We start from the raw sequence: 25,181 nt of genomic DNA, 5'->3' as shown, positions 1-25,181 counted from the left end.
GGAGGTCCCTTTCCAAATTTCAAACATACTTAAGAAATAGGGTTTCCAACTTTTGCTTCTATTAAGGAAAAATGATAATAGCATTACTGATTTCAATGAGATCAGAATATGCATAGTCTCTCTTTTTTTTCTGATTGTTTGAGTGTGCTTGGACTTTCATGACATGTATAATTTCCTTTAAGCTCAAATAAAACAAGAATTTATTTTACTTACTCTTCCTGGAGGCCCTGGAAGACCTTGTTCCCCTTTTTCACCCTAAATCAAAACGAATTTCATATTTTAAATTGAACTATGGCACACAAAAAACTCAGTGGCATTCAGTTATTTTCCATATAATATATGAGATTTTCTTCACCATAAAGTAGAATTTCCTTAGCAAATGAATACTTTGATACATATTCACACAAATTCCAAATGCTAAGTACCTGGGACATTACAATAAGTAGTAATTAGTTACAGTTCATGGGACTGTACTGCTTCACACTATGTAAACAGAATCTGCGATTTTGGGGAAAGTATATTTCTACATTTACCAGCTAAGCAAAGAGCTTATGTAATTAAAGCCTGCACTAATCTATTCATATAAGAGGTCTAAATTAAGGATGCCTAAGCAACTTTAATTTTGACATTTCCTAATCTCTGCATGATGCCTTCACAATATTCATTTAATATGGCTTTGTGCGCATTTGTTGTTTTAATGAATTCCTGTGAACAGGGCGTATGAATTCCTAACTATTTATTCTGTGCAATGGGAAGTAAGATACCGCTACGCACCTTAACACCAGGTACACCAGGTTGTCCGGGAATCCCAAACCCACCAGGCAAACCCTGTGTGTGGAAGACAGCAAAACCAGGTAACACAAATATAGCTGTAACTTTTCTCTGGCAGCATCAAAGTTTTAAGTTCTCAAACCAGGCACTAATTCACTGGAAGCAACAATTTTATGTAAACAATTCAGAAGACTAGAAAATTTCAAACATTTGCAATAGACAGTCAAGTTTGGGTTTTAAAATGTAAGATATAGTATGGAAAAAAACATACAGGTTCTCCTTTTGGTCCTGGTTCACCATCTTTTCCAGGCTTTCCCTGTAAAACACCAAGTTCCACTCTGCTTAACAGGCTGACACATATATACAATTGCTATATACAGTGGGTGAAACAGTAAAACTAAACAATCACCATGATAGTGCATTAGCGGAAGAGTACTAACACAGCTAACAGCGTTGAGTGTACAAAGCAGGCAAACTAACTTCCTAGCGCTTATATTATTCAACCTCCTACAACCCGCAGTGTTAAGTAAAATCCTGCAGATTTGGTCCCAGCTCCAGGAATAACTTAAGGATTTCCCAGCCAAAGAGTCTTCAGACAAAATATATCAACAGCACAGGGAGCAGGAACCAGACCCAGTACCTTCTCCCTTCATAGCAATCCCTTTCTAACCTCTTGCTTATACACTCTCTAGCCTCAAAAAACTTTTATTCATAGACTCCCGCTGGATCAGTTTCAGCAGAAGGGCTGGAAAAGCGGCCCCACCTCAGACCACGGGGTAATCTACTGGTAAAAATGTTTTCCATAAATTGGAAGCTATAATTTCGATCAGGAGGCAGATGATAACCTGGAATCCAAGACTCCCACTTCCAAGGCAAGGGGTTTCCCTGTTCGACCACTGTGCTACCCTACACAGGGGTTCAGATTTCCTTGAGTTAATCAATGGGTACGTGATAAATGACCTCGATGGACCAAACTAATTTTTAGGATTCTCTCTCTCTTACTATGGACTATAAGGGAAGTAGAGCCTAGGCTTGTAGCCTAATCCACTAGAGGCAGGCATTTATTTGGTATCACAGTCCTCAGGTTGTATGCCTATCATAAACAATATGAGTTTGTCCCATAAAGCTAACAAAAGAAATATATTTAATACACAAAGTAACACGCAATTCAGTCTAAAAAATAATCCTATCAATTCTAGGACAAATCAAGTCAATCTAAAACAGTTAAATGGAAGGTTAAAAATGATACAACAAACATGAACTGGCCACCATCACTGCTGGGGCAGCTATGGTATCTTATGAAGAAGTGTTACTAGTAATTTTTAATTACTAATTAGAAATATGAGCTGTAAAATCCAAACAGTTAGTAGACTCTTCAAATGTACATTCTAACCAGAATTAATCATATGGCAGCCAAATGATTCCATAAAACTAGAAATCTAATCTTAATATTTGTTTACCTTTCAAGACTTCTCTTAATTTCAGAAGGAGCTATGAATAGCATATAGCCAATACTTGAATAGCAATATTTATATAGAAATTTCTTAGAAATGTTCAGGGAACTCTTCACAAACTGAAAGCCATATTTTTGCACAATCCATTCAAAGACTCTCTGATTTCCTCAGTAAGGTCTAGGTCAATGTTTCTCTATTCTCCCATCTTTCAAGCCCTCATTTACTGTAGAAGGAAAAGATATATACATGATAATAGGGATAAACCCATTATGTACCTATACTGAAAGGCTGACAGAACACTTGACCTTTCACTATACTGAGAAACAAGGAGTGAGATTTTCTCTTTTTCAGATTACAGTACAATTCAATGCCTATAGCTGTCTTGGATCTTTTTCTAACAGCTTATGTTGACTCACAATTTGAAAAACAGTAATCTAAATAAGATTTTATGTAGAAACTGCTTTTGCTATCAACTTAGTCATGAAAGATACAGCATGACTCACACAAAAGTGGTATGAATAAGACTACAACATAGATCAGACTAGGCAAATGTAACAGCCCCTGTGGCCTCAAGCATCTATAATGAGGCTAGAAATCAGCAAGGTAACTTAGGTCAGTCATATAAATTTTTTGCTCCATTCCTCTTCTTTGTAAGAAATGGTACCTTCCAGCCAAACAGACTTAGTCGCAGATTGTGCGAAAGAGTACTTCAAATATTTCATTCAGCTAAACTCCTTCATACAAAGTGATTTGCTTTGCTTCGCTTCTCCTCTTCTGATGGAATGATCTTGCTTCAGCTGGGATCAGGGGGAGTCCTGCCTCTGCGTTCAGCACCTCAGGCAGCGTTAGGTGTCTTTAGCTATCTGAAAGCATGTTACCTACTACTATTACTGCACATTATCACTGTCTTGACTCATGCACTTGTCCTGCTGAAGACTACTGCAAAACTCCTTGTCTGAAATGTACCACATCTGCTGTTTCATTCCTGATTACTAAGTTTAATTAATTTACGGAAACAATACAATGACTGCAACTATGTTCTTGATAAGGTTGAGCATACTTACACGTGGACCAGGCTTTCCAGGTTCACCCTTTTCCCCTTTGAAACCTGAACCTGGTAATCCCTGGAAAATAAATAAACACCACATTAAGAATACTGACATACTCTAACATAAATCTGCTTTTATCTATCAGCTACAAATATCTTCGGGGCCACCATGAGATTCTTTACAACTTTCACTATAATAAAGAATCTTCTCAATGATACTTACTGGGACACCCTGTTCACCTTTTTCACCAGGTTCACCCTAATGAAAGAGGAAAAAAATGTAGATTAATAAGCAAAATTGTATCGATAATTCATTTAGGCTGTAAGTCATTTACTTCTTCTTTACTTTACAAACACAGAACATTGAACCTTGTTCCCCACTTCAAAAAACTATGCTTAATAGTATGATATGCAAGAAGTTAAGACTAAACACAAATTTTTAAGCATAAAACTGGAATCCATTAAGCTAATTTATTATACTAATGTGTTGCTCATAGTGTCTGATTCAATAGTTGCAGAATTCTTTAGGACTCAGATTCCGTAAGTGTGATTCTGGAAATGAAAAGCCCAGTATAAGTTACTTATTTCAAATTTTTAGAGTATTTGGGGTTTACCAGATTATGTTTATCAATCATCCTTCCTATTTATGCAGTTATCATCAGATTTTTCAGAGAAACTTCTAGAAAGACCATTAAAATTGATTACATAAAATAGGGAGAACATTTTTAAAAATTGGCTGTAGGTAACTTAATGTTCCCTTTTCCTTTAGTTAGTCCTAGTTCCTACTGATTATCCTTTAAACAAGAGTAAAACAGGAGTAATCATTTAAGGTCTCACCTTTTCTCCCCTTATGATTTCGCTTCCTTTTTCTTTCATATGCGGAGCTGGGCCTGGGGGTCCAGGGGGGCCCCTTACTCCTTGTTCTCCCTGTCAACACCAAATCAGGATAGCTCATTAGAAACAGTACTGACACTGAGAGCAATCCTTACTAAGACCAATACAACAAAAGAGAACTACAATTCACTTTTAAAAATACAGCTAAATGTTTTTTTTAATTATTTTTTCAGCAAAATCAGTCAGAGAAAGGTTTGCATACGCAGTTACAAGAGACACAATTTTAAAACGTGATAGGCTAAGACTGTCCTGAAAAGGGATCTCTGTATCTCCCGATAAGCTGGAGAATGATCAATAATGAATATCAGGAATGCGTCCAACATAAATTATTATAATGGTGCAAAAGTATTTTAGTAGCTCCCTTAGAAAGAAGGATATTAGGAAAAGAGATCAGGTTCAGAAAATCTATTCTTGGAAAAAGAAAATGTGAGTCAAAGTTTATAGTGCTTCCTCAGCTTTACAACTGTCTCTAAAGGCCAAGTTCAAGGAGGTAAGTGTAGACCACACCCTGTCAGTACGGATTTGTCCATAGCAGCGTGGGAACCCGCCTCTTTATAGAGGGTAAAAGCAGTATCTTTTACAGTAGAACAACGTCCAAAAGGGCTGATACATTTCTGCCAAGCAACGCTACCTAGCAATACCCTTCCTTTTTCGCTAAAGGCAAACCTGAGTAGTCCAGGAGTTCACGTGCTTCTATTGTCTACATTTTCCAAGCAATTTTATAACACGTTAATCTCAGCAATGCATCATGTTATGAAAAATTGTATCCCATAGGAATACAGTGTCTCCAGACATGTAAGGCAGCAAAAAAACGCCAAAGCCCTACGGTAACATGATTTACTAATACTTGACAAGGCCTCTGCCAAAGACACTCATTGAGGAGCTTCTGAAGAAGCGAAGGACTCAGACATGCAATTTACTGAACTATAACCCATGACAGCATGCATTTCTTGGCTCCTGCAAATGCAACATAAAACACACTAGCTTAGACCTCAGCAGGAGAGGTAACACATTAAGCCTAGTACGTTTTAGCTTCCAGTTGATGCTGGTTAAGAGAATAAATGGGATCAGTTATCATAGCATCATAGCTCAGCTAATACATGGCAACTCAGCAGTGCATCACAGTCAGTTTAGTCATGGGGTATGCAGAAAAAGTAGTATCACTGATCAAAATCTAGCAACAAGAAAACCAAAGTAGGGTCATAGGCTCAGTGCCCCTGCAGCAAACGGTGAGAAGCAGGACAGCACAAAATCCTATACTGGCTTCTGGGATGTTTACTATTTTTATGAACAGTCTGGCAGTGTTGGCAAGTAACAAGATATCCTGTAAATACTGCTCTTGCCAGCAATGAACACATCTTTTGGTTTAGTATCATTCAAAAGGAAACGAGTCTGTGTGCTCTGAAACTGCTCTTGGTTCAGCCAAAACACAGTAAAAGAGGACAACTGAAAGATCTGCCTCAAATGCACGGTCCCAATCCAAACTAAAACAGTGATGCAGACAGGCTCTCAAGAGTCCTATCACAATTAATTCTGATGATTTTGGACAGCATATTAAATCTCATCCCTTAGCTCTAAACCAATTTCAAATAAATCTCATGATGAGCCCTGATATGAAGAGGAAACGCTTTCTGATCTGCCAACTGCAATCTAAGTATTTTTTCCTGAAGTAGCTGGTACTAATCACAGCTGGAAAACAGCATAATGACCTAAATTAATGTGAAGTATAACAGTATCATGTCAAGATTCTGTAACCACTCATGAATTATGTTCACTTAGTTACGAGTTACAGATTTGATTTATTCAAGTCTTCCAAAAATTACAAAGTTATTGCACTGATTTTCTTCATAGATTAATTCTAGCAATTTATTTATCTAAAACAAATAAAGTTTCAAGAATATTTCTGACAGTTGCTCTCTAAAAGGTTTCAAGAGAGACTTACCTTTTCACCTTTGGGACCCTGAAAACCCAAGCCCATGTAGCCCTGAAAATAAAAATTACACATAGATTACTGAATTTTTACCAGCAGTGCACATGTACATACATACACGCATATGAAAGTATTTTGGAAATGGCAAAAGTTAAAAGAGGATATAAGAGACAGTCTTTTTAATACACATGTGAAACAAACAAATAAATCATGCCCTAACCCCTCAGCTGTTTTAAGTTCCACATCCTTGCAATTGGTGAAAAAATATATAAAATGAAATTTACAGTACAATTTCAATGTCAGTATGCTCCCTTTTTTCAACATTTTATTGATAAATGAGAACAACATTACATTTTGACATTTTTAGATGGGTCCAAAAATCACAGAATATTCTAGTCACTACAGATTTGATCGAGGGAGATAACAGATCTAAAAAATCTAAAGAGGCCTAAAAAATTATCTTAAAAGCCTCTTTCTATGATGTCCTATTAAGATATAAAACTAGATCCTAAAGTGTAAAAACACCCACTCCTTTATTACCCTTAGTTTCCAGCTTTTTCGGGAACTAATATAATAAAATAATAAACAAATAATAAGTAAATAAGTAAATGAATAGACTTAATCTTTATAATAAAATAAGTCCTTACCTTCTCACCTGGGGGTCCTGGTTGCCCTGGAGGACCCTGCAAGACAGGACATTTTAGCAGATATGTGTATAGTATTCTAAGTGGACTAATTTCTATGTTCTATATAGCAAAAATGCAAACCCTTCCATTGAACCAAGACCTGCGGCATTTCTCTGCTACTGTCTACTCCAATCCACAACTTAACATAAATAATAAAAATGAACAGAACATAAGATCTTCCATCAGATCTTGCTATGCAGTTAAGAATGCTGGACCTAGTCAGCATCTAGACACGAGACAATCAAAGAAAGCCATAGTACTGCCTGGAAAAGTAACTTCATTACTGACCTCAGTGTGGTTGTTTTGCATGCTGCTGACCACTTGTGCTAAGTATGAACCCTCACATTTCTTTTATTAAGATTGTTCTTTTTTATATTAATAAGTGCAAACAGTGACTCAACTCAGCTACCTTTATATTGATTAGTTACTTCTTACTGAATTTTTCTGTACATCCTTTCAGTTTTCTTTAGCATAAATGGAATTCTAACACAGCTCACTTTAACAGCAAGATAAACAGGGTAGATTTTAATAGATGGAAATAACTGATCTCTACTAGCTGTTAACTTCATCTAACAAAGGAAGAGAAGACATTAGGTATCTATGAGACCTGCCAAAGTTTAAAGTAGCTAAAATGCCTTCAACATTTGGCAATTACCACAAATAACAGACAGCTGATGTTGACCTGCTGTCCACAGTACTTTTTACTGAGGCCACCCATAAGACCAATCTCAGCAAACATTTTGATTTAGATCTGGCAGCTAGGTTAGTGGTTTATTTTCTGTTAATTAAATGGGGGAGGAGGGAAAAGGAGGAATAACTATTAAAAAATTAAAAACAAAAATCCTGTAAGAAGAAAAGATGACTCGAGGGGCAGATGCTGTTGGAAGCCCATGTACTTAGTCACTCCTGCCATGGTAGAGTCCAGGAGGCTGAACATGAAGTCTGGAACCACAGGTTGCCTTTCCCAAATTATACCACTGGCCATCATTCTTGGCCATATACACTTCACTGAGCTTTTCTATAAAGCTTTATAAGTGAAGTGCAAATCACCATGAAAAGAAACTTACTGGCTCTCCTGGAAGCCCCGGTGGCCCCACTGGCCCCTGGAACCCTGAGGCTCCAGGTGGACCCTGCAAAAAAATAAAAAGACGTCATTAAAAGGTGATATATATTTGGCAATTTAATGATACTAATATAATTTCAATTGAAACTCACTGCTATTCAAACATCATTTAGACTTACAGGTAGTCCAGGTTGACCAGGAAAGCCTTTATCACCTTTTAGCACACTAGGAGGTAAAAGACCAATAACTTCACCTGGATCTCCCTATAGAAGAATAAAAACAATAGTACTTAAACACCCCTTCAAATACATTCAAAAATCCTGATATTAAGATGAGAGAAAATCTGAGCTATGCAAAATTTGGAATCATTTGGAATGATCACTTAAAAAAAAATCACCTTCCTTCTTTTAATTCAGCTGAAGACCTCAATTGCCAAATTTTCTTTAAAGCTGTCAAAGGAATTCCAGGACCAAACCTTAATTCTCACCCTTACTTTCTACATTGTAATGAATAATTGGAAAGATTTTCCCACCAAATCTAACACAACTACAGCATTAGTACACAACTGGCCTGGCTGCTGACAGAAGTAGGTAACCTCACAAGTTCTTTTCCAGGCCGAGCTCTTCAGCCTTATACCTAATTCTGAAATCAAAGTAGCATTCATGGCTTGAGTATTTGTAAACATAACTCCCAAATCAAGTAAGAAACGCCCAAAAAAGAATCCACATCACTTAAATTTGGAAACTATCTTGATCATTCATTATTCGCTTCTTTATTTCTTTTTTGATAGTAAAAAATCCCATTTTTCTACTTTTTTGAACAAAGTTGCAATATTTTTTGATTAAGTGATTTTATTTTAAAAGTTGTGTACCTATGCATACATGTCTAGGAAAGAAACATTCAAGAACTTCAGGTTTTTTAGACTGAGTCATTTCTTCCCATGAGACAGAAAGGGAAAGGGGCATTTTACGGCTTCAGGTAGTCTTGTCATTATAAATGTGAGATTACATTTATAATTTGTACCTAACTTGTAGTTTCAAATTATATCTTCTAATTTTAAAGAGTACCAAACTTCTCTGTTGTCATTCATTCCATACCTTAGTTCATGGATACACTCAATATTTAGTAAGTAGTTAAACTTTTTATTTATGAAAATTATTTGTTTAGTATGTGTCAGATTCTGTTCATATTGTGAACTACATGTCCTCCTTCTGCAAAATTATCTACATGAAACTACTCAGATGACTGAAATTCCAACAATATCAAAAGAAATGTTGGAATTATAAAATGAATCTACATCTTTACGCATAATTAGGTGGCCACCATACCACTTATATAGTTAGTGACATCTACTATTTTGTGCTGTTGTAAGCCATCTGTAATACTTACACTTTTAAGACCTGCACAGAACAAGGCACATGTTCAACTGTTATAAACTGGGGGTTGTCCCACTGCCTTTATTTAGTGGGACTGCAGAACAGAATACAAAGTGAAGCGTGCCAGTACCATTCTTCAGTCCTTAAGTAAGGACCGCTAGTCTTAGAGGGTGTAGAGTTCATCTTAATTCTTATGGTTGGAAGCAGGATATGAACACATTCAGAGCACAATGTACCTTCATTCCAGGAGGTCCTGGAGGTCCCTGTGAAAAAATAAATAATTGATGTTATTTATTTTTCACCAGTAGTGTAAAAATTACATTTTATACTCTATAATTTGACATAGTTATATTAACATTTCAAGAATCAGAGTTAAAACAAGTGAATTAAGCATGAAAGAATCTACTTACTATGCTTCCAGTCAATCCTGGTAAACCTGGGGGACCTACTGGACCTCTTTCACCCTATGCGGAACAGAGAAATTGGTTTTGTTTAGGGAACATACTCTTGAGGGGTTTTTATTTCAGCACAGAGATGTTATAAACATATGTAAATGTCACCTTTGTGCCATTACATCCTGGAATACCAGGTGGACCTGGAGGGCCATCTTGTCCGGGAATGCCCTACATGAAAAGGAAGTGAAGAAATTAGCAATATAGCAGTAATACAGGCCAGATGTCATAATTAAAACTTTGAATTCTTTATGAAAACACATATACATCTCACATACAGGAAGGCCTGGGTTTCCTGGATATCCTGATGATCCTGGTGGGCCCTGTAATTGACAAAAAACATCTTGAACTTGGGAAATTTAAAGGACAAAATGACAAAACAGCAATGACAAACTGCAGCCCTAGTCTCATCTCCAGTGGGGACAGTCAAAAAATGAGTAACAGTTTCTTTTAAAGTTTCTTTGCAAAATATCTGTAATCTTAAGAACGTTCAGTCATGACATTCTAATAATCGAAAGCCATTTTTTCATTTTCTTTAACTGCACAGGCAAAAAAAGGATGGAGGTTTTGTCTTTTCACAAGCATCATTTCTAACATGAAATTTACTGTAGGCATCTCTTCATAGCAAAAGAGGATGCTAATACACTACAAAGATGCTTTTCCATCTTTCATAATCCACATCAGTGTGGCAATTTCATCTTCTGCATTAAGAAGCTACTGGGTTGAAATACATTATTTTTTTCCTGAGCATCTTGCTAGCGTAATGCATCAGGTGTTTGACTTGGCATATCATTTTCATGCTACCAGCTTATTTATTCATGGAGCACTTTCTAATACAAGTGTTGTGAAGCAGAAAAGATGTATGTGAATCCTTTAGCTCAGATAGTATATTTTCATCTCCCTAAACTTTATCATTGCTAATATACAGCCTACTTGCACTACAAAAGGTGAACACATTTATCAGGAGACACTAATTTACATTAACAGTCAGGATACCTCCAGTTATTGTGAACGGCATGGATTGAAATGGGGATTTCTTGAGCTAATAGAATACCCCCTCTGCCGTAACTCAGAGCTGCAACTGACTCAGTAAATTCTATGTGCTGCAACAACTGCAGGCAAATGGGGAACAAAACTGAGATAGTATTTTGGAGATCTGTGGACAAGAGGGCATAGGTAAAAATATGTGTGTATCATTACTAGTCAAATCATTCAAATCCTCTTTCGCTCTTTCACTGCAAAATGTGAAAATGCTCAAAATGAGCTTGACACCTCACCAAACACTAAACGACACGGCCTTGGCTAATATAATCTGCTAAAATAAATGTTATACAAGTATCATATTAAACAGGAATAACAATAGGAAGGTTACAGGCATACTCAGAGACTCTCCTACCACTAAAAACATCAGGAGATTCTTTGTCCCTGACTTTAATGATTTAGCCCCACACTGTGTACATAATTTTTAATGTGTATGTGCTCATGAGTGTATCAGCTTCTCTGCTGGAGTGCTTAAAGGAGGTTAGAGAGCAAACATAAAGGAGAATTTTGCATGAGGTAATAAGGGTGGTTCATATTCAAATCGGAAAAAATCCTCTTGGTATGGCAGAGAGATATCAAAGGAATATTAAAAGCAGCGCTGTTGCGGCAGTGGTATGGACCAGGTGAAAATGCAAATGAGCAAAGGCACTGACTGCACAATGCAGAACTTGAAAGGCAAGAGCAAGAATTTTGAAATCATTGTGCAGCACAAGAGGAGGCCATTGATTAACTGAAAAAGGCGACTAACCCCATCTTGCACTTGAAGGTAGCCACAAAGACTTAAGGATATGTTAACCTTCAGATTGCAAAAATGTAAGTAAGTTAGAACTCACTCTTGTTCCTTTTGTTCCTGGCAGTCCTGGTTCTCCAGTATCACCCTGTAATGCAAAAGAGAGAGCTTTGTCTTTCCTAGTGACAGCAGTTGAGGGAGATCTGAGTGTTTTAAATATTAAAGCTTCAGTTCTTACCTTAAGCCCTGGTGGCCCAGGGGGACCTTCAGGTCCTTGCATTCCAGGAAACCCAATCACACCCTGTAATCCCGGCAAGCCTCTTTCACCCTAGGAAGAAGAAAACCCATTAGCAACAGAACACCTGAAACTGCTCCTTCCAGCTACCCACATATCCTCTGTTTCTGTGCTGGAAAAAGCTGCAAACTCCTGGAAAATGCAAATATCAATGTTGCATTTACTGCTGTAAGAATGGTCAGCACTGCTCCTCTTCTTATACATTATTCTCAATAGCAGATTTTGGAGACCAAACTTTTCACTTACTTTTGAGTTTCAGGGTAGGGGACAGACAGCAGCAAATATGTGTTTCTCAAAACATTATACTTCAGCTGTGCTCTCTCCCTACAACCCCAGATGTATTTAAATCAGATAAACCAGAGACAGACATGAAATCCATCCACACCATAGATCCATACTGCAGCTATTACATTTTCACCGTATTTGGATTCCCAGTGAAACCAAAAGGAACTCTGCATGAAGGTTGCAAAATCTGCAATTAAGGAAGAGGGGGAAAAAAATGTAACTATATGTCAAAGCTTGATAACAAAAGCAAATCAAAAGTCCAACCTTCTATGCAGGAAGTAAATACAGTTGTCCTTTTAAGGTGTGGTGTGAAATTAGGAAGAACGCTTCATGTTGTCCAAAAATGTGGTAATATTTGAAAAATAAAACATCAGTGATCAAATGCAAAAAGAAGAAGGTGTACAATTTCAGCCTACAACTAAAATACATGTCATCTATTCTAGAAACTCAAAAAAAATACACCAAATGCCATGGGATACAGACATGGACATAAAAGCAACAGGATTTAAAACACACGAAAGGAAGCTACTCAGATTTCAGTATTTCCAGCAAAACAGTGAGAGATGGGATTGCCATTAGCAATTAACATGCAAATGGTTTAGTATCGGGATTTTAGGAAGGTGAATAGTTTAGTGAGGAACAAGAAACATTTCTACTGCTTGCTCAGGACAAAGATTACCGCCTATATCTTAGTAACTTCTAGGAGTTAGTTAGCTGAGGACAGGGCACACAGGGAAAGAAAAATACCTGAGTCTTGAAAAGCTCACTACCCAAGTTGGTCAAACAGGTAACAAGCAAAGGAAAGGTTATGATATGCTGGCAGAGGAAACTGAGTGATGACTCTCAGATGTGGGGCTAGTTAAACTTTCTGAAAATGGTAGGAGTTGGAAGACTTGTGGGGTCTTCGTGGAGTCACTGGGTTGATTTTTTTAGGTCTTTGGGTGAGATTTTAAGAAAATATTAATAGGATGAAGAGACGGAGGAGAAGAGAGGCGACTTATAGGACTGGGTAAGAGAAAAGAGGTGAGGGGAAGAAAACCATGACTGAGATGAAAAGAGCATGAGAACGTGCAGATGAAATCATTAAAGCAAAATAATGAGTTGGTACAGGAAAGAGAGTGACTTTGGTGGAAATAAGGGAAATCTAATGGTACCAGCTGCGTTCAGTGTCCCTGCTGAGGTTGCTCCTGAGTTTGTTCCTGCCAGCCCAATTTTCTGTGGATTTGGAGGAAACATGGTCTTGTCATTTCCTTTATATCTCAAGTCTCAAAGAAAAGGACCCAGAGATGCATCCACCACCCGCACAGTTCTACCTGTACGGCATGTCAGCATGGGCCGGGTGTTACAGGTAACAACTGATCCCGGCAACACTTGCATACAGAGTGCAGCAATTCCTGCGCCCTCGTGAGAAGGGGAAGGAGAACGAACAGAAGAAGGGGATAGAGGAGAAGCAACTTTGAACTGCCTCAATGTATCCCTCCCAGCCCCTTCCTTATTCTTCTCCCATATAAATCACTGCTTAGAAAATGGGATCCATGACAAAGTAAAAAAAAAGTTCTGACATAAACCTGATTGTGAGAAGTTTTTTTTGTAGTGAAATAACAAAATATCTTGATTTGGTAATGCTGCCACATGGGTTGCCACTGGAATAGATGCCTGGGGGTGCTAGGTGCCCATTCAGCTCTTTGTGGTGTTTCCTGAACCAACTCTAATGGCAGACCCCGGGGACATGACTTTTCTAAAATCAAAATAAAACATGATAAGGTGAAGAAAACACATTATTTCCCACCTCATTTATTAATATTTCCTGCCTGGAAAAAATGTTCACATTGCCATTCCTCCTTCTCCTCCCACAAAAAAATTAATTCTTCAATAAGAAACAACTTTTTGAGACAAACAGTTTTTCCTCAAAGTGCCAAAATGGCATGACCTCCTTTATTAACTCCTTGTTGTTCATTGCCATCTTTGATAATAAAATTTATTAGTTACCAAAACCCCAGGCAGTGTAATATACTGCAAAACACAGCAAAACAAAGAAAAACAGCAGGACAGATCAAGAAACATATTTCTAGGTCATCAGTAAAAGGTACAAAATCCTATTTCTAAAATAACTAAAATTGGTTTGAAAAATATTTTAAAGAAGAACATACCAGGATCCAGGCTTCTGAATAAATATGGAAATAATTATTCTAAAATCTGGAGTATATCTGAAATGTTAAACAGATTATTGAGGTTCTTAAACCCATACTTTGGCTAGCTAATTGGCACTGCAGTAACAAGTATTTCTACAAAAACAGATGTTGTGTCATTTAAGAACAGGATTTTACACTGAATCCTGGGCACTTGCTCTCGTGACCTGCTGGGAGATGGATTAAAGAAGCAGAAGACACTCAAGTAGGGCTGAGAAACCTCAACAGAGTTTTCCATTGCCCAAGGAAAGCCCAACATGTGCAAGTGAGAAGAAAACAAGATTATTTTGACACCTACAGAGAAATATGAGTCCCATGTAACATAGCTAACATGTTTTGCACTCAGGAGATTAGTTCATCTGAGGACTTCAACACACTTTGAAATCACTGCACCTTGCAACAGGGGGAAATACTCCTCCATCCACTTTTACGGAAAGTTAAAACTGAATTTCATGGATCTGATTTTCATTTACTCTAAGGCTCCCTTAAGACTGCTCTGGCACTGTAAAAGTGCGTTAAAGTGCCTGTAATTCACTAAGGTTATGACTTTTCCATCTTGCCAAAGAGGTTAACCCAAGGTTCCATTTTCTTTTACTGACTTGAATTTTTAGGCCAACAGAAAGAAAAATGAAATGGCTATTTGTCCAAGACTTCTGGACATCCAGTCAAACTACTGGATGTCCAGAGGCCTGGAGAGCCCAACTCCTGAGCATGTGCAGGGCTGTCATGTCCCCCACCTTCTGCCGACTCGTTGTTTCACACACTCCTATTAGGATAGGAACTAAGCTCCTATTTTTGCCTGTGATTCCCCAGAGGGAAGTTGCTTCATACCTGCCTGCTTACAACCTGCCATCTTGGTCATTTATTTTCACAGGTGGGCAGCAGCAGCAGTGCTTACACTTCTCTTTCTCTACTCTGTCCTCCTAATTAATTTTACTGCAAAGTAAGTATTGGGTAATAGCCCAAATTTGTGCAGTCTCAGGCTATACCATTAAGGGGATCTTACTCCTCCATGCCATCCATGGAAACTCAAGACAATCTATTCACCAAAGACCAGTAACAGAGCTAGGGACAAGTCCTGCACAGCAGTCCCTTACTTTCGTCTGTACATCACACCGTCTCTTTTTAAAAAGGCTTTAGGAAACAAGCACGCTGAGGACTCGTAAGGAAAGAAGCAGTGCTAATGAACAAAGATCTAACCTTAATACTCCTGCTCCAGATAGTACAAACATACACCATGAGAAGTCTTTTTGGCATCAGTGGAACTACACTAAATTACAGTAAAGGTCTATCAGTCTCCAAACGTCTACACTGGACAATGGAGTATAGAAATTGTACCATCTAGAAGCAGTAACATCATACTAAAGCACAGCTCCAGGTGTCCTGATTTGACAGGGTAGATTAGCCTGCACAGATAGCTGGCGTAGCAGCAGTTGCACTGCTACTTTTCTTATCCAAGGTGGCTTATTTAGAACTTCAAGTTCAGAAGTATCACGTTGTCCAGTATAGATGTAAGCATATTCTGAAGATGCCCTGTGTTGCAAGGAAATACTTGACTAGCATCCCTTTCCACTTGTCTGTCCAGTCCCTTGGTTCACCCAGTGTTCCAGCCAAGCAGCCCAACAGCTAGCATTTGCACTACATTTAAGCTGGAAGTCATCAAGCATCCATGCTACATAAATTGGCAAGCACCAGATCACTGTTGTGATCCTGCTTATTTTTTGCTCAACAATGAGATTTCTAGTTGTGATGTGTAAAGAGCACATGTAAGGGCCATGTACTGTTCCAGTCCCAATGTGCACAGCTGCAAAGCCTTGGCAAATAATAATGAAAGAGCTTCTGCTTCTTACAAATTAATTCATGAGACTCAGAAATTAAAACAGATGTAACCAAGTCATCTGCATCTCCACTGATTCAAGGCAAACTGTCAGAAAACACAATGGAAAAGTCATTATTCAGCTCACAAAGATAAATATTCAGCCTCTCAGCTGCTACTGAAAATGCAAAGATGCTACGGAAAAAGCCAGCAAGTGTTCATTCACTCATTTGATTAGCAAGATTGCCTTTCCTAGTCCAACCTTTGTGAAATGCATCCAAATGCCTTTGTTTTAGACATACAAATTAAAACAAATGAATGGACTTCTAAAGAAAGCTAAACCTGTTAAGAGCATAGCTACATGCTCTGATCTTCTTGCTAGCACTAACACTCTCAAGTTAGCCATGAAATAGTGTTTCACATGTGGAACACCTGCAGATTGCCATGCAAGACTGTCACATGAAGCAAGTACTTTCAAAAGACTTAACTGTAATAAATTAAGGGCTGTGAAGGAGGAAATAATCAGCAACACATTATAAATTACTTCCCTTATTATTTCGCCTAGGGACTGTTGGACTGAGAGATTTGAAACTTGAGAGACTGGTAACATGGATATAAATCACGTTTCTAAAACTGTGGGCTCATGCAGTGCCTCGGCCCACATGAATGCAGTGCACTCAAACTCTCCAAAGACTCAGGCATAGGATAAATAAGAACATGCAGCTTTTTCTGAAGTCATTTAAAACAATATCGCACAGCCCCCATCCAACTCCACCTGTTTGGTTGGCTTCTGCCAGAGACTACCCCAATAGCAGAGAGGGCAGAACAGAACATGTGCAGGTCCTTCACCTAAAAATGTATTAAAAAACCTCCGTCAAAACGCAGCTAAGCTGACCTACCCAAAAAAGGTGGCTGCCGCACGTCATTCAGCCAACCCTCCCACGGGGTCGGAAAGGTAGCAGTAGCAGTGTCTCACACCAGAGCAGTTAGAGTCACTGGGGTTTTATCAATCAGAGCCCTTCAGCTACGCCTTTGCAGCAAAAGGAACCAAGATCACAGCCAGCAAGTGCTTAACTTTAAGGAGAGTTGTCTTTGGACCACTATTCACACTGAAAAAATCTGACATCCATTCCAAGCTTAAACTTTCTCACAAACAGATACACACCCCTCTTCCCAAAAGCTAACATTTTGTTGTTGAACTGAAACACCACCATGGGCATCTATGACAAAAAAAAGTTTTGGTTCTAAATTACTGGCTGCTTCAAGATGAAAATTCAGGCTGCGGTTTCCAAAAGAGAGAAACACTACATGACAATTCAGCATTATTTTCTATTTTTCTCTTTTTCTCATTCTGATTGTAGGAATAGGCTAATATGTTGGTTTTGATCAAGTTTAGTCTAGGGTCTAGGTGCAATTATGCACTAAAAAAACCCCCAACCATACAGATGAATCCTGAAGCATTCATCACACCTTGCTGCTCCAGTGTGACCTTGTCAAATCTACAGTAACACGTAACAGCCTTGAAAAGACCTAGACAGTTCCTGCACAAACTACCCCAAACCACATGAGAGCTGAATGCAGGCTGGGTAGTTGTTCCTTCAGCTGATAAAACTGCAAGCACCCAAGCGCACTGGCTTTGAGGTGTTAGACCAGTAATTATACTACTCAGTGGGAAACACTACTGTGTGATCTCAGTAGCACTCCTGAGCCATTGTGTTTCGCTCTCCGCAGTTTTATACAAGTTTTACAAAATTGTAATTGGCCAAGTGTTATGTTATTCAAGAATTGGCAGAGGTGAAAATCCAATTCTTTTATAGAAGAGTAATTTTAACCACGAGAGGGAGCACTGGCTCTGAATATCTTTCACAATTAAAATAAACACATACGATAAGAGATCATCTGTTTGTCCTTAGCTGCACTTACCATTTTCAGTATTTTATTGAAAGTGTGAAGTGGATATCAGTCAAACAGAGTTACTGCTATATGCTCATATGGCAAGTGTCCTTAAATGCACTAAGGATGCTTAACATTACAAGATTCCAACTGCTCATGCTTCAGAGCTAGAATATATCCACTCTATAGCTACAAAATTCTGGAACTGTATGAGTAGCAAGTAATTAATTATACAAACATAACTGTAAAGACATGCAAAGAATCTGTGTAGGAGCTCTGTAAAGATCTTGGCTCACCCAGAAGTTTTGGGGATGAGCCCCTGACAGTATGCAGAATGGAAAGGGCAGGGGGGAGCCAGCAAAATCTAGATTCTTATACACTGCCAGGAAGAATCTGAGAAAACTCAAGTGGAAACATGAGTCCAACATTTTTGGCATGACTAACAGAAAGAGCAGCCATGATCACTGTAGATCACCTGCACAGCTCCAAAAGCAGGCTGGCTGCCGGCTAGACTAGTCCCTGGACAACCTAAAGCATTACTAGGGCTGCTCTATGTTACTTGAAGACATCTATACAGACAGAGAGCTATTCCAATAGCTGCTGGAGAGCAGCGCGCTCTCACCACGCTTCTCTGCAGGGATGCTGCTTTTGCCATCTCATTTCCCTTTGCCCTCTCCCCAGCGTCCGTCACCCATGCAATTCCTTCGGTCCCCAGCTAAAGCAGCTCCCAAGCTGCACTCGAGCATAAGAACAGCAAAGAGCACCCACTTACGGTGCAAAAATCAGGGCTATACAGAGCCAGATATATAAAGGGTAGATGATGTTTTGTGAACAATGGCATCTCACATAGCATTTTCTTACTCTTCAAAAGGATTTTTTTTTCTCCTGTTATGAAAGTATCTGTTCCTGAGTCTAGTGAATTTACAACACTGGGGAACCCGCACTGAGTGATACAAAATGAGCCAGATTCTCCAGTAGTGAATCAACCAGTATAAACATTTAATTAGAGAGCTGTTCAGGTTTACTGTTCATGGACTGAATCTGTGCCTCTGCCTTCTAAATGTAAATAGACTCAAAGTATATTTCAGTATTGTCTCCTGGCTGCAAAGAGCATTCCTCAGGAAGTAGCTAAGTGCTTCCCAAGACTATAAAAATAGAAATAACAATCTTTGTGTATCCTTTTCTCTACATATCAGTATTCATGTGTTTAGTTTGTAGGCAAATAAGTGGGTGGATATGCAGTGTTAATGAAGTAGAACTTAATGAATAAGAAAATAAGCCAGGTGAATTAAAACTAATATTCAAGTCAGTCATGGCTACAACCTCAACCTCTACTTAATTAGTGTCATGCAACTGATTGCCTATCAGCATCACAGAATTTAAATTAAACCAGCTATAAGTAGTGGCCCCTCCCTACTTAATTTACTAAGGCTTCTTCCTATAATTCTTCTTCTTGTTCACTCCGCAGTTATTCCTCATTTTGCAACTGCTGTGCTCACTTTTTTCAACAGAAGTGCCCACATGTCCCTTTCTAGGACTTGCTGAGCCACACACACTCTTAATTTTAGCTCAAAATGATTCCTTTCTCAGATTTTTTTTTTGTCTTTGGCAGTGCTATATTTTGTGTGATATTTGACTCCAATGCGGATAAAGCCATGTTATAGATCCAGAAGTAGGTGAGATGCTAAGGAGGAACGTATTTGTACTTATGGCAGACTACTACTTAGAAGATTTGCTTGTTTTGCCTCCATTAAAAAAAAAAAAAAGGAAAGAAAGGAAGAAAGTTGCTGAAGTTCAGTGGGGTACATGCACCCTTCATTCATTCACAGAAGAAAACATTCATGTTCCCTAGTTTGAACACTTTATAAGCAGCGAGTAGTCTACCTCAAGGTATGATCCAGAGCACAGTATGACAGGAATATAAAAGCAAGGCTAACAGATTGCAGAAGCCAATAGACAGCTGATGAGTTTTATTTTCTGCTTGTAAAAGTCTGCATGCCCAGTGCTTGGGAGTTAAACACCAAGGTATGCAATCCATTGTCTTTGTCTTTATCTTTAAACTTTTCTTGATTTTTTTTAAAAACACAGAGCTCATGGTGTTTCAGAAGTCAGTCACACGAACCTTTTACCAATGGTACCCATAGTCTATTTCCCCCCCAAAATTTTTTTTTTAAATCAGATCAGGATCAAGGACCCTCTTCCCATAAGCTAGAGCCACCCTGGGGAATAGAACAAAATCAAAGAACCACTAGGGAAGAGGAAGTTCGAAGGACAAATGTGTTTGCAGCATGAAAAAGGAAATTCTAACACCTGGAGACAGGTTGATTCAAAAGGGTGCTATATTTCCTACCCATTCTGATCATCTGTTGAATTCATCAGCTGTGAGTAACTCTTCCTTTGTTTTATTGCACATTGTGTTAAATCACAATGTTAAAGGTCTAAGAAAATCAGGGGTAAAAATTGCACCACACCCTTCCTTCTTCGTTAGTGAAAATTATTTAGCACTTGTTTGCATTTGGCATTCTTTAAAGGCTCACACTTAAAGATGAAACAGCAGAAAAAAAGGTTTTGAACTTTTGGGGATTTTTAATTTATTTTTGTTCAGATCCTAGACCTAGAATGAAATGTGACGTTACATGCAAAGTTTTATTCTCTTGCCAAAGGTTGTCATGGACATATTTACAGAAAATAATCTCTTCCATAAATAGTAAAAACATGGGCAGCTGGTCCTAGACAGTACAGACTGCAGTAAGTTCTCATAACAAAGTAGCTCATATCCTAAGCAGACATTGCTATTCTAGACATTGCTATTCTAGATGCTTTTTTTGGTTAGGTCTGAAATGGCATTTCAAAAGTTTTAAACATTTTTTAAAGTTGCATAGAAGTAAAATATCTTTCCACAACAGCTAGGACAAATACTCTGGCTTCTGACTTTTTAATCATGAGAATACCACAAGGCAGATAACACTGTCCCAAAAATGTAATCAGTGTTTCTTCAGTTTAAACTGTAGAGTCCCTTGACTCAGTCAGAAGCACTGGAGGGCAGACAATACAATTTGATTTTATGTAGTATCTTCAGGATTATTCAATGTAAACAAGTGAAATTATTAAAGATGCCATAATCAATAATGATAATGAAAAACAAAAACTTTCCTTATTTTGATACTGTGGAGCATATCAGCATAATCAGTCGATCATTACTTGTCAATGAATTTCAAGTAAAAGCTGGTATACTGCTGAGATTTCTTACAGGTTTTATTTTTGACAAAAAAGGAAAAGTGTGTAAAACAGCACGTCAGAGTACACAAAATCAGTGATGTATGACTGCCACCCAGAGGAATGTACAGGAAAGTGACACAGCCACTGCAGGAGGGAATCTGTCGTGATGGGAGTTGGGTTTGAGACTGTAAGATTCCCCTTTGCTACAGAGATATCTATCAGTCACATTGGCAGTGCTGTTGTTCTCCGTCCCATCTTGAAATCTGCTTGTACCCAAAGGCATGTAGAGTCCAAAGTTTTGCTATCAAAGGCTTATACTTTGCATACCTTTTATTTTCGAAGTGTTGTTTTTTCTTTTTTTTCCTTTTCTTTTTTTTGAGGTAAGGTGTCCCTCACCTCCAGTGTCTTGGCGTTGTTACAAACTCATTTCATTTAATACCTAGAATTTCCTAAAGAATTCCCTTTGGAGGAATTTTACAGGAATAAATGTGTCTTTGCATCTTTAATAAGATTTCCAACTTTCATCTCCACATTTTCAGACAGAAAAGAAATTTGAGTTGAAGATTGGTAATTGCATTCTTAAATTGCATATTTCTCAATGGCCAAATCTCAGTAAAAGTGCTACACAGTGCTATATTATGCAAGTCTTTGGTACTCCTTCATTTTTTCACATAACTCCTGAGTTTAGAGTCAGAGTACATTTTACATGCCCCCCTCTCTACCATCTCTCTCCTCCTTTACTGCTACTTAACCTGCATTTCTTTTGCAGTTCTTCACAGTCCTTCAGTGCTTGCCTGCCAGTAGATTGAACTGCTCTAGCAAAACAAGGGGTTATCAAAAAACCAAAACCTTTCTGTATACTGCTAACTAGCCATGAAATACTTTCATTGCATCAGTTTACATCTCCTCATCATAAAGACAGTAACAGTGTCAAATGAGAGAAGAGTGAGAAGACACCCTATTTGATGCTAGTGTCTGTGTTCAGTCACTCACTCAACTCAGTATTTACTTTAACTGTGCACACTGATCTTTGACGCAGGCCTTGGTGAGAATTATTTTTGTTGGCATTTCAAAACATTTAAAAATGTTCCTGCTGAACTTTGGTGGAGGCTGTCACATGCTTTCCTTAAGAGCTACAAAATTTATAGGTAGTTTTTGCCATTTTAGTTATTCTTGAAATATTCTAAGGGACAGAAACATGATTTTCTGGATAGGAATCTAGGTTGCTTTTACCTTGGCTTTACCTTTAATTTCATTATCTTCTGCTATCAAAGATGATGTGTAAGATGTTACCTGTTACTGAAAGCTAACCATTATTTCATCATTCAGGCTAACTTTCTTTGCTACTTTTCTTGTAAATCAATTTATTCATTGTTATATAAACTTTATGAGGTGTTCTACTTAATTGAAAGAAAAGGCAAATCCTTTTAGCATCTCTTGAAAACGTTCTCTCAGCTGTTCTTGCTACTTTTGTGATTTTAAGCTCCTTTCTTGGTTAAACTAAAGAGGTTCTCCAGCTGGCTAGAACTTGCTTGAATGATAAAGTACTTTACTATCACTTTTTTAGCAGCTACTTCAGGTTTCCTCTTTGACAATCCCACTTTCATGCTTCCTTAATAAAATCCAAACTTTAACAGAACTTAGATTTGCCTTCCTGAGAGCCAACACCAGTTCCGAATGACTAATCTAAATTATGACCCTTGACTGAAGACATACATTTAAAATCTGAAATAGCAGGTAGCTGAGCAAACAGAGCCAAACAATTAACTACCTCTAGCACTAGATTAAAAAAGAAAAAAAAAGAAGAAAAAAAAAAACCTCTCTTTGCTCTTGGCTAGAGAGGCTAGAACATGACATAAGATTTAAAGAGATTACCACACTAGTGTGGTTTCCTAGTGTTAGTTAATATATACTAAGATTCTTTCTTGCGAACATTGCTGCACAGAAAATGTAGGGAGAGATTATTAAATGCATCAAGTATGATGAAATCCTTGTGTGGAAACCGACATATCACAGAACCATCAATTATAATGGCTGGCTTGGTCTGAGATCACCAGCAAACACAATATAAATTGAATGGAAAAATGATTTAAAGAAGCCTGAGGGATAAACTGCAAAATGTAGCTACTGCTGTTCCCCAGACATTTGCTGTCCCAGACCCTTAATCTACACCCACTCAACCCTGTCAGCATGACAGAGTATTAGCATTATAGGCAATAAGATGAACATACAGAAAGCAGCAGCAGACTGCAGTTGTTGTCACACATATGACAAGATAATTAAAAAACTGCACGCCCATACAATTTAAGAATCACTACGTAGTCAATAGATGCTGGAAGTGTGGTTCTGGTTGCGGTAACAAAATTTTTAACTTGGAACGATTCTAAACTACCCATGGGTATTCCACTGAATGGCTCTTCTTCCAGTGCCTACAAATTTTAAAGAAGTGGAGATTTTATAGGCCTTTTCTGATCTTACTTTGATCTCACATTTGGGAAACTTTACTGACTTCACTGGAGGCCCACATGACTCAGATCAAAATAAGGCCCTGTAATCCTTTAACAAACCATAATGAAGATAGATACTAACAGCAGTTATACAAATGTAAAAATCAAACTCGTGAGGCTATACAGCATGTTTGTTCCATGATGAAATGCCTCAGATTATACCAACATCTTTGCAAGCAAAGATACACATCTGGCAACAGCTGTTTAAAAGGTTATATAATGCCAACTGAAATACTAATGTGTGACAACCTTTAAAAGTAGGCTCTGAAAAACTAAATCCAAGCATATTGCATTACATAGTATTACTGGGATATTTGTTTTTCTAGCACTCTTTCCACAGAGATCAATTCACCACTAGTTTGAGTTAATCAAAGATATATACCATATTGAGTGCATAAACATATCTTCTTATTGAAAGCTTTGCCAGAAACATTTGGCCCCATTTGTGCAAAGCAGACATGGGTTCCAATGACTATTTCAGACTAAGAAAATTTGAGGGCTCCAGATATCACTTAAAAGTTTGACCTGCAAGTTGGAAAACTGAGAAAGCTTTCAATACTTATTATATATCACTATATATACATACATATATATATATACATACATACACACACATACACACACACACACACACACTACTCTTGCTCTTTTCAAAAATATCAGCTTTGTCTGGATACTCTCTTTGTAAAATATAGATATTCTCTGAGTGACATAAAGAATGGGTAAATCAATAGAAATGCATTACTGTGACTGCAGAATAGACACAAACATTGTAGAAATTATTGCCATTCAAAAATATTACTGCTTTTCAAAAATATTGACAAATTTGATGAGTCAAATCTCCCTGAAGAAGATCGGATCAGAACAAAGATCCATATCTTTGTTTATTTGGTCACAAACTTCTGATTTCCCCCTTCAGGAATGGTTAGATGACTTCATGTTGTCAACTAGTCCTTTCCAGACCACAAATACAATCTTTCCTCCCACCTTGCCTGTCCTCCCTCTTGCCAACTGTATGACCCTCTCTGGGATGTATAGTTTAGCTGTGCTTTCTTTAGTGTCCTCAATTCATGATCCTTCAATTCAGACATGGACAGGTGCTGTGAGCCAGATAAGTTCCTGTAGCACCTACTTTAAATACAGACACTAAAAACTCTGGAAGAGCAGATTAAATCCAAACAGTACATATTTCTATGAAACGGACAATGCTAACGAAAAGTGTAAAAGTGAACATCCATGACCCCTCCCCCCAAAAAATCTTGATGCTGTTAATATATGTTGAATATGAAAAGCACAGACCTAGTGATTACTGAGTAACCTAAAGGATCTCTTGTCTTCTGCTATATTGTGAAGGTAACTCAGAACTACGTTTCTATCGATGTTCTGGTCAACTGCCTGAGCTTCTCTCCAACAAGAAATTTTATATTGTTTTAACTCATATGTACTTTTGCTCTATCTTTCTATAACTAGAATGACAAGAAAAGCCTTGACAGGCCCTTACAACCTGATAAACCTTAAAAACACAACAAAAA

The 25,181-nt window shown here is 37.9% G+C and overlaps 1 protein-coding gene across 2 annotated transcripts in view; it reads right to left on the bottom strand.

Annotated features, from left to right (window-relative positions):
- Nucleotides 1-25,181, bottom strand: part of COL4A1 (collagen type IV alpha 1 chain) — a 130,238-nt gene that overhangs the window by 44,302 nt on the left and 60,755 nt on the right. For both annotated transcript variants that reach the window (XM_064504029.1, XM_064504035.1), the window contains 16 exons: nucleotides 11,684-11,773; nucleotides 11,549-11,593; nucleotides 9,953-9,997; nucleotides 9,783-9,845; nucleotides 9,633-9,686; nucleotides 9,459-9,485; nucleotides 8,026-8,109; nucleotides 7,851-7,913; nucleotides 6,745-6,780; nucleotides 6,110-6,151; nucleotides 4,111-4,200; nucleotides 3,497-3,532; nucleotides 3,290-3,349; nucleotides 1,043-1,087; nucleotides 775-828; nucleotides 214-255 (listed from right to left, as the gene is read on the bottom strand). In XM_064504029.1, the coding sequence (XP_064360099.1) occupies nucleotides 214-255; nucleotides 775-828; nucleotides 1,043-1,087; nucleotides 3,290-3,349; nucleotides 3,497-3,532; nucleotides 4,111-4,200; nucleotides 6,110-6,151; nucleotides 6,745-6,780; nucleotides 7,851-7,913; nucleotides 8,026-8,109; nucleotides 9,459-9,485; nucleotides 9,633-9,686; nucleotides 9,783-9,845; nucleotides 9,953-9,997; nucleotides 11,549-11,593; nucleotides 11,684-11,773 (876 nt within the window). The remainder of the gene's footprint in view (nucleotides 1-213; nucleotides 256-774; nucleotides 829-1,042; nucleotides 1,088-3,289; nucleotides 3,350-3,496; nucleotides 3,533-4,110; nucleotides 4,201-6,109; nucleotides 6,152-6,744; nucleotides 6,781-7,850; nucleotides 7,914-8,025; nucleotides 8,110-9,458; nucleotides 9,486-9,632; nucleotides 9,687-9,782; nucleotides 9,846-9,952; nucleotides 9,998-11,548; nucleotides 11,594-11,683; nucleotides 11,774-25,181) is intronic.

This window comes from Dromaius novaehollandiae, chromosome 1 (genome assembly GCF_036370855.1).
Source record: "Dromaius novaehollandiae isolate bDroNov1 chromosome 1, bDroNov1.hap1, whole genome shotgun sequence".
Lineage (NCBI taxonomy): Eukaryota > Metazoa > Chordata > Aves > Casuariiformes > Dromaiidae > Dromaius > Dromaius novaehollandiae.
The sequence above is the reverse complement of the archived record's forward strand: the minus strand, read 5'-3'. Positions and strand labels throughout refer to the sequence as shown.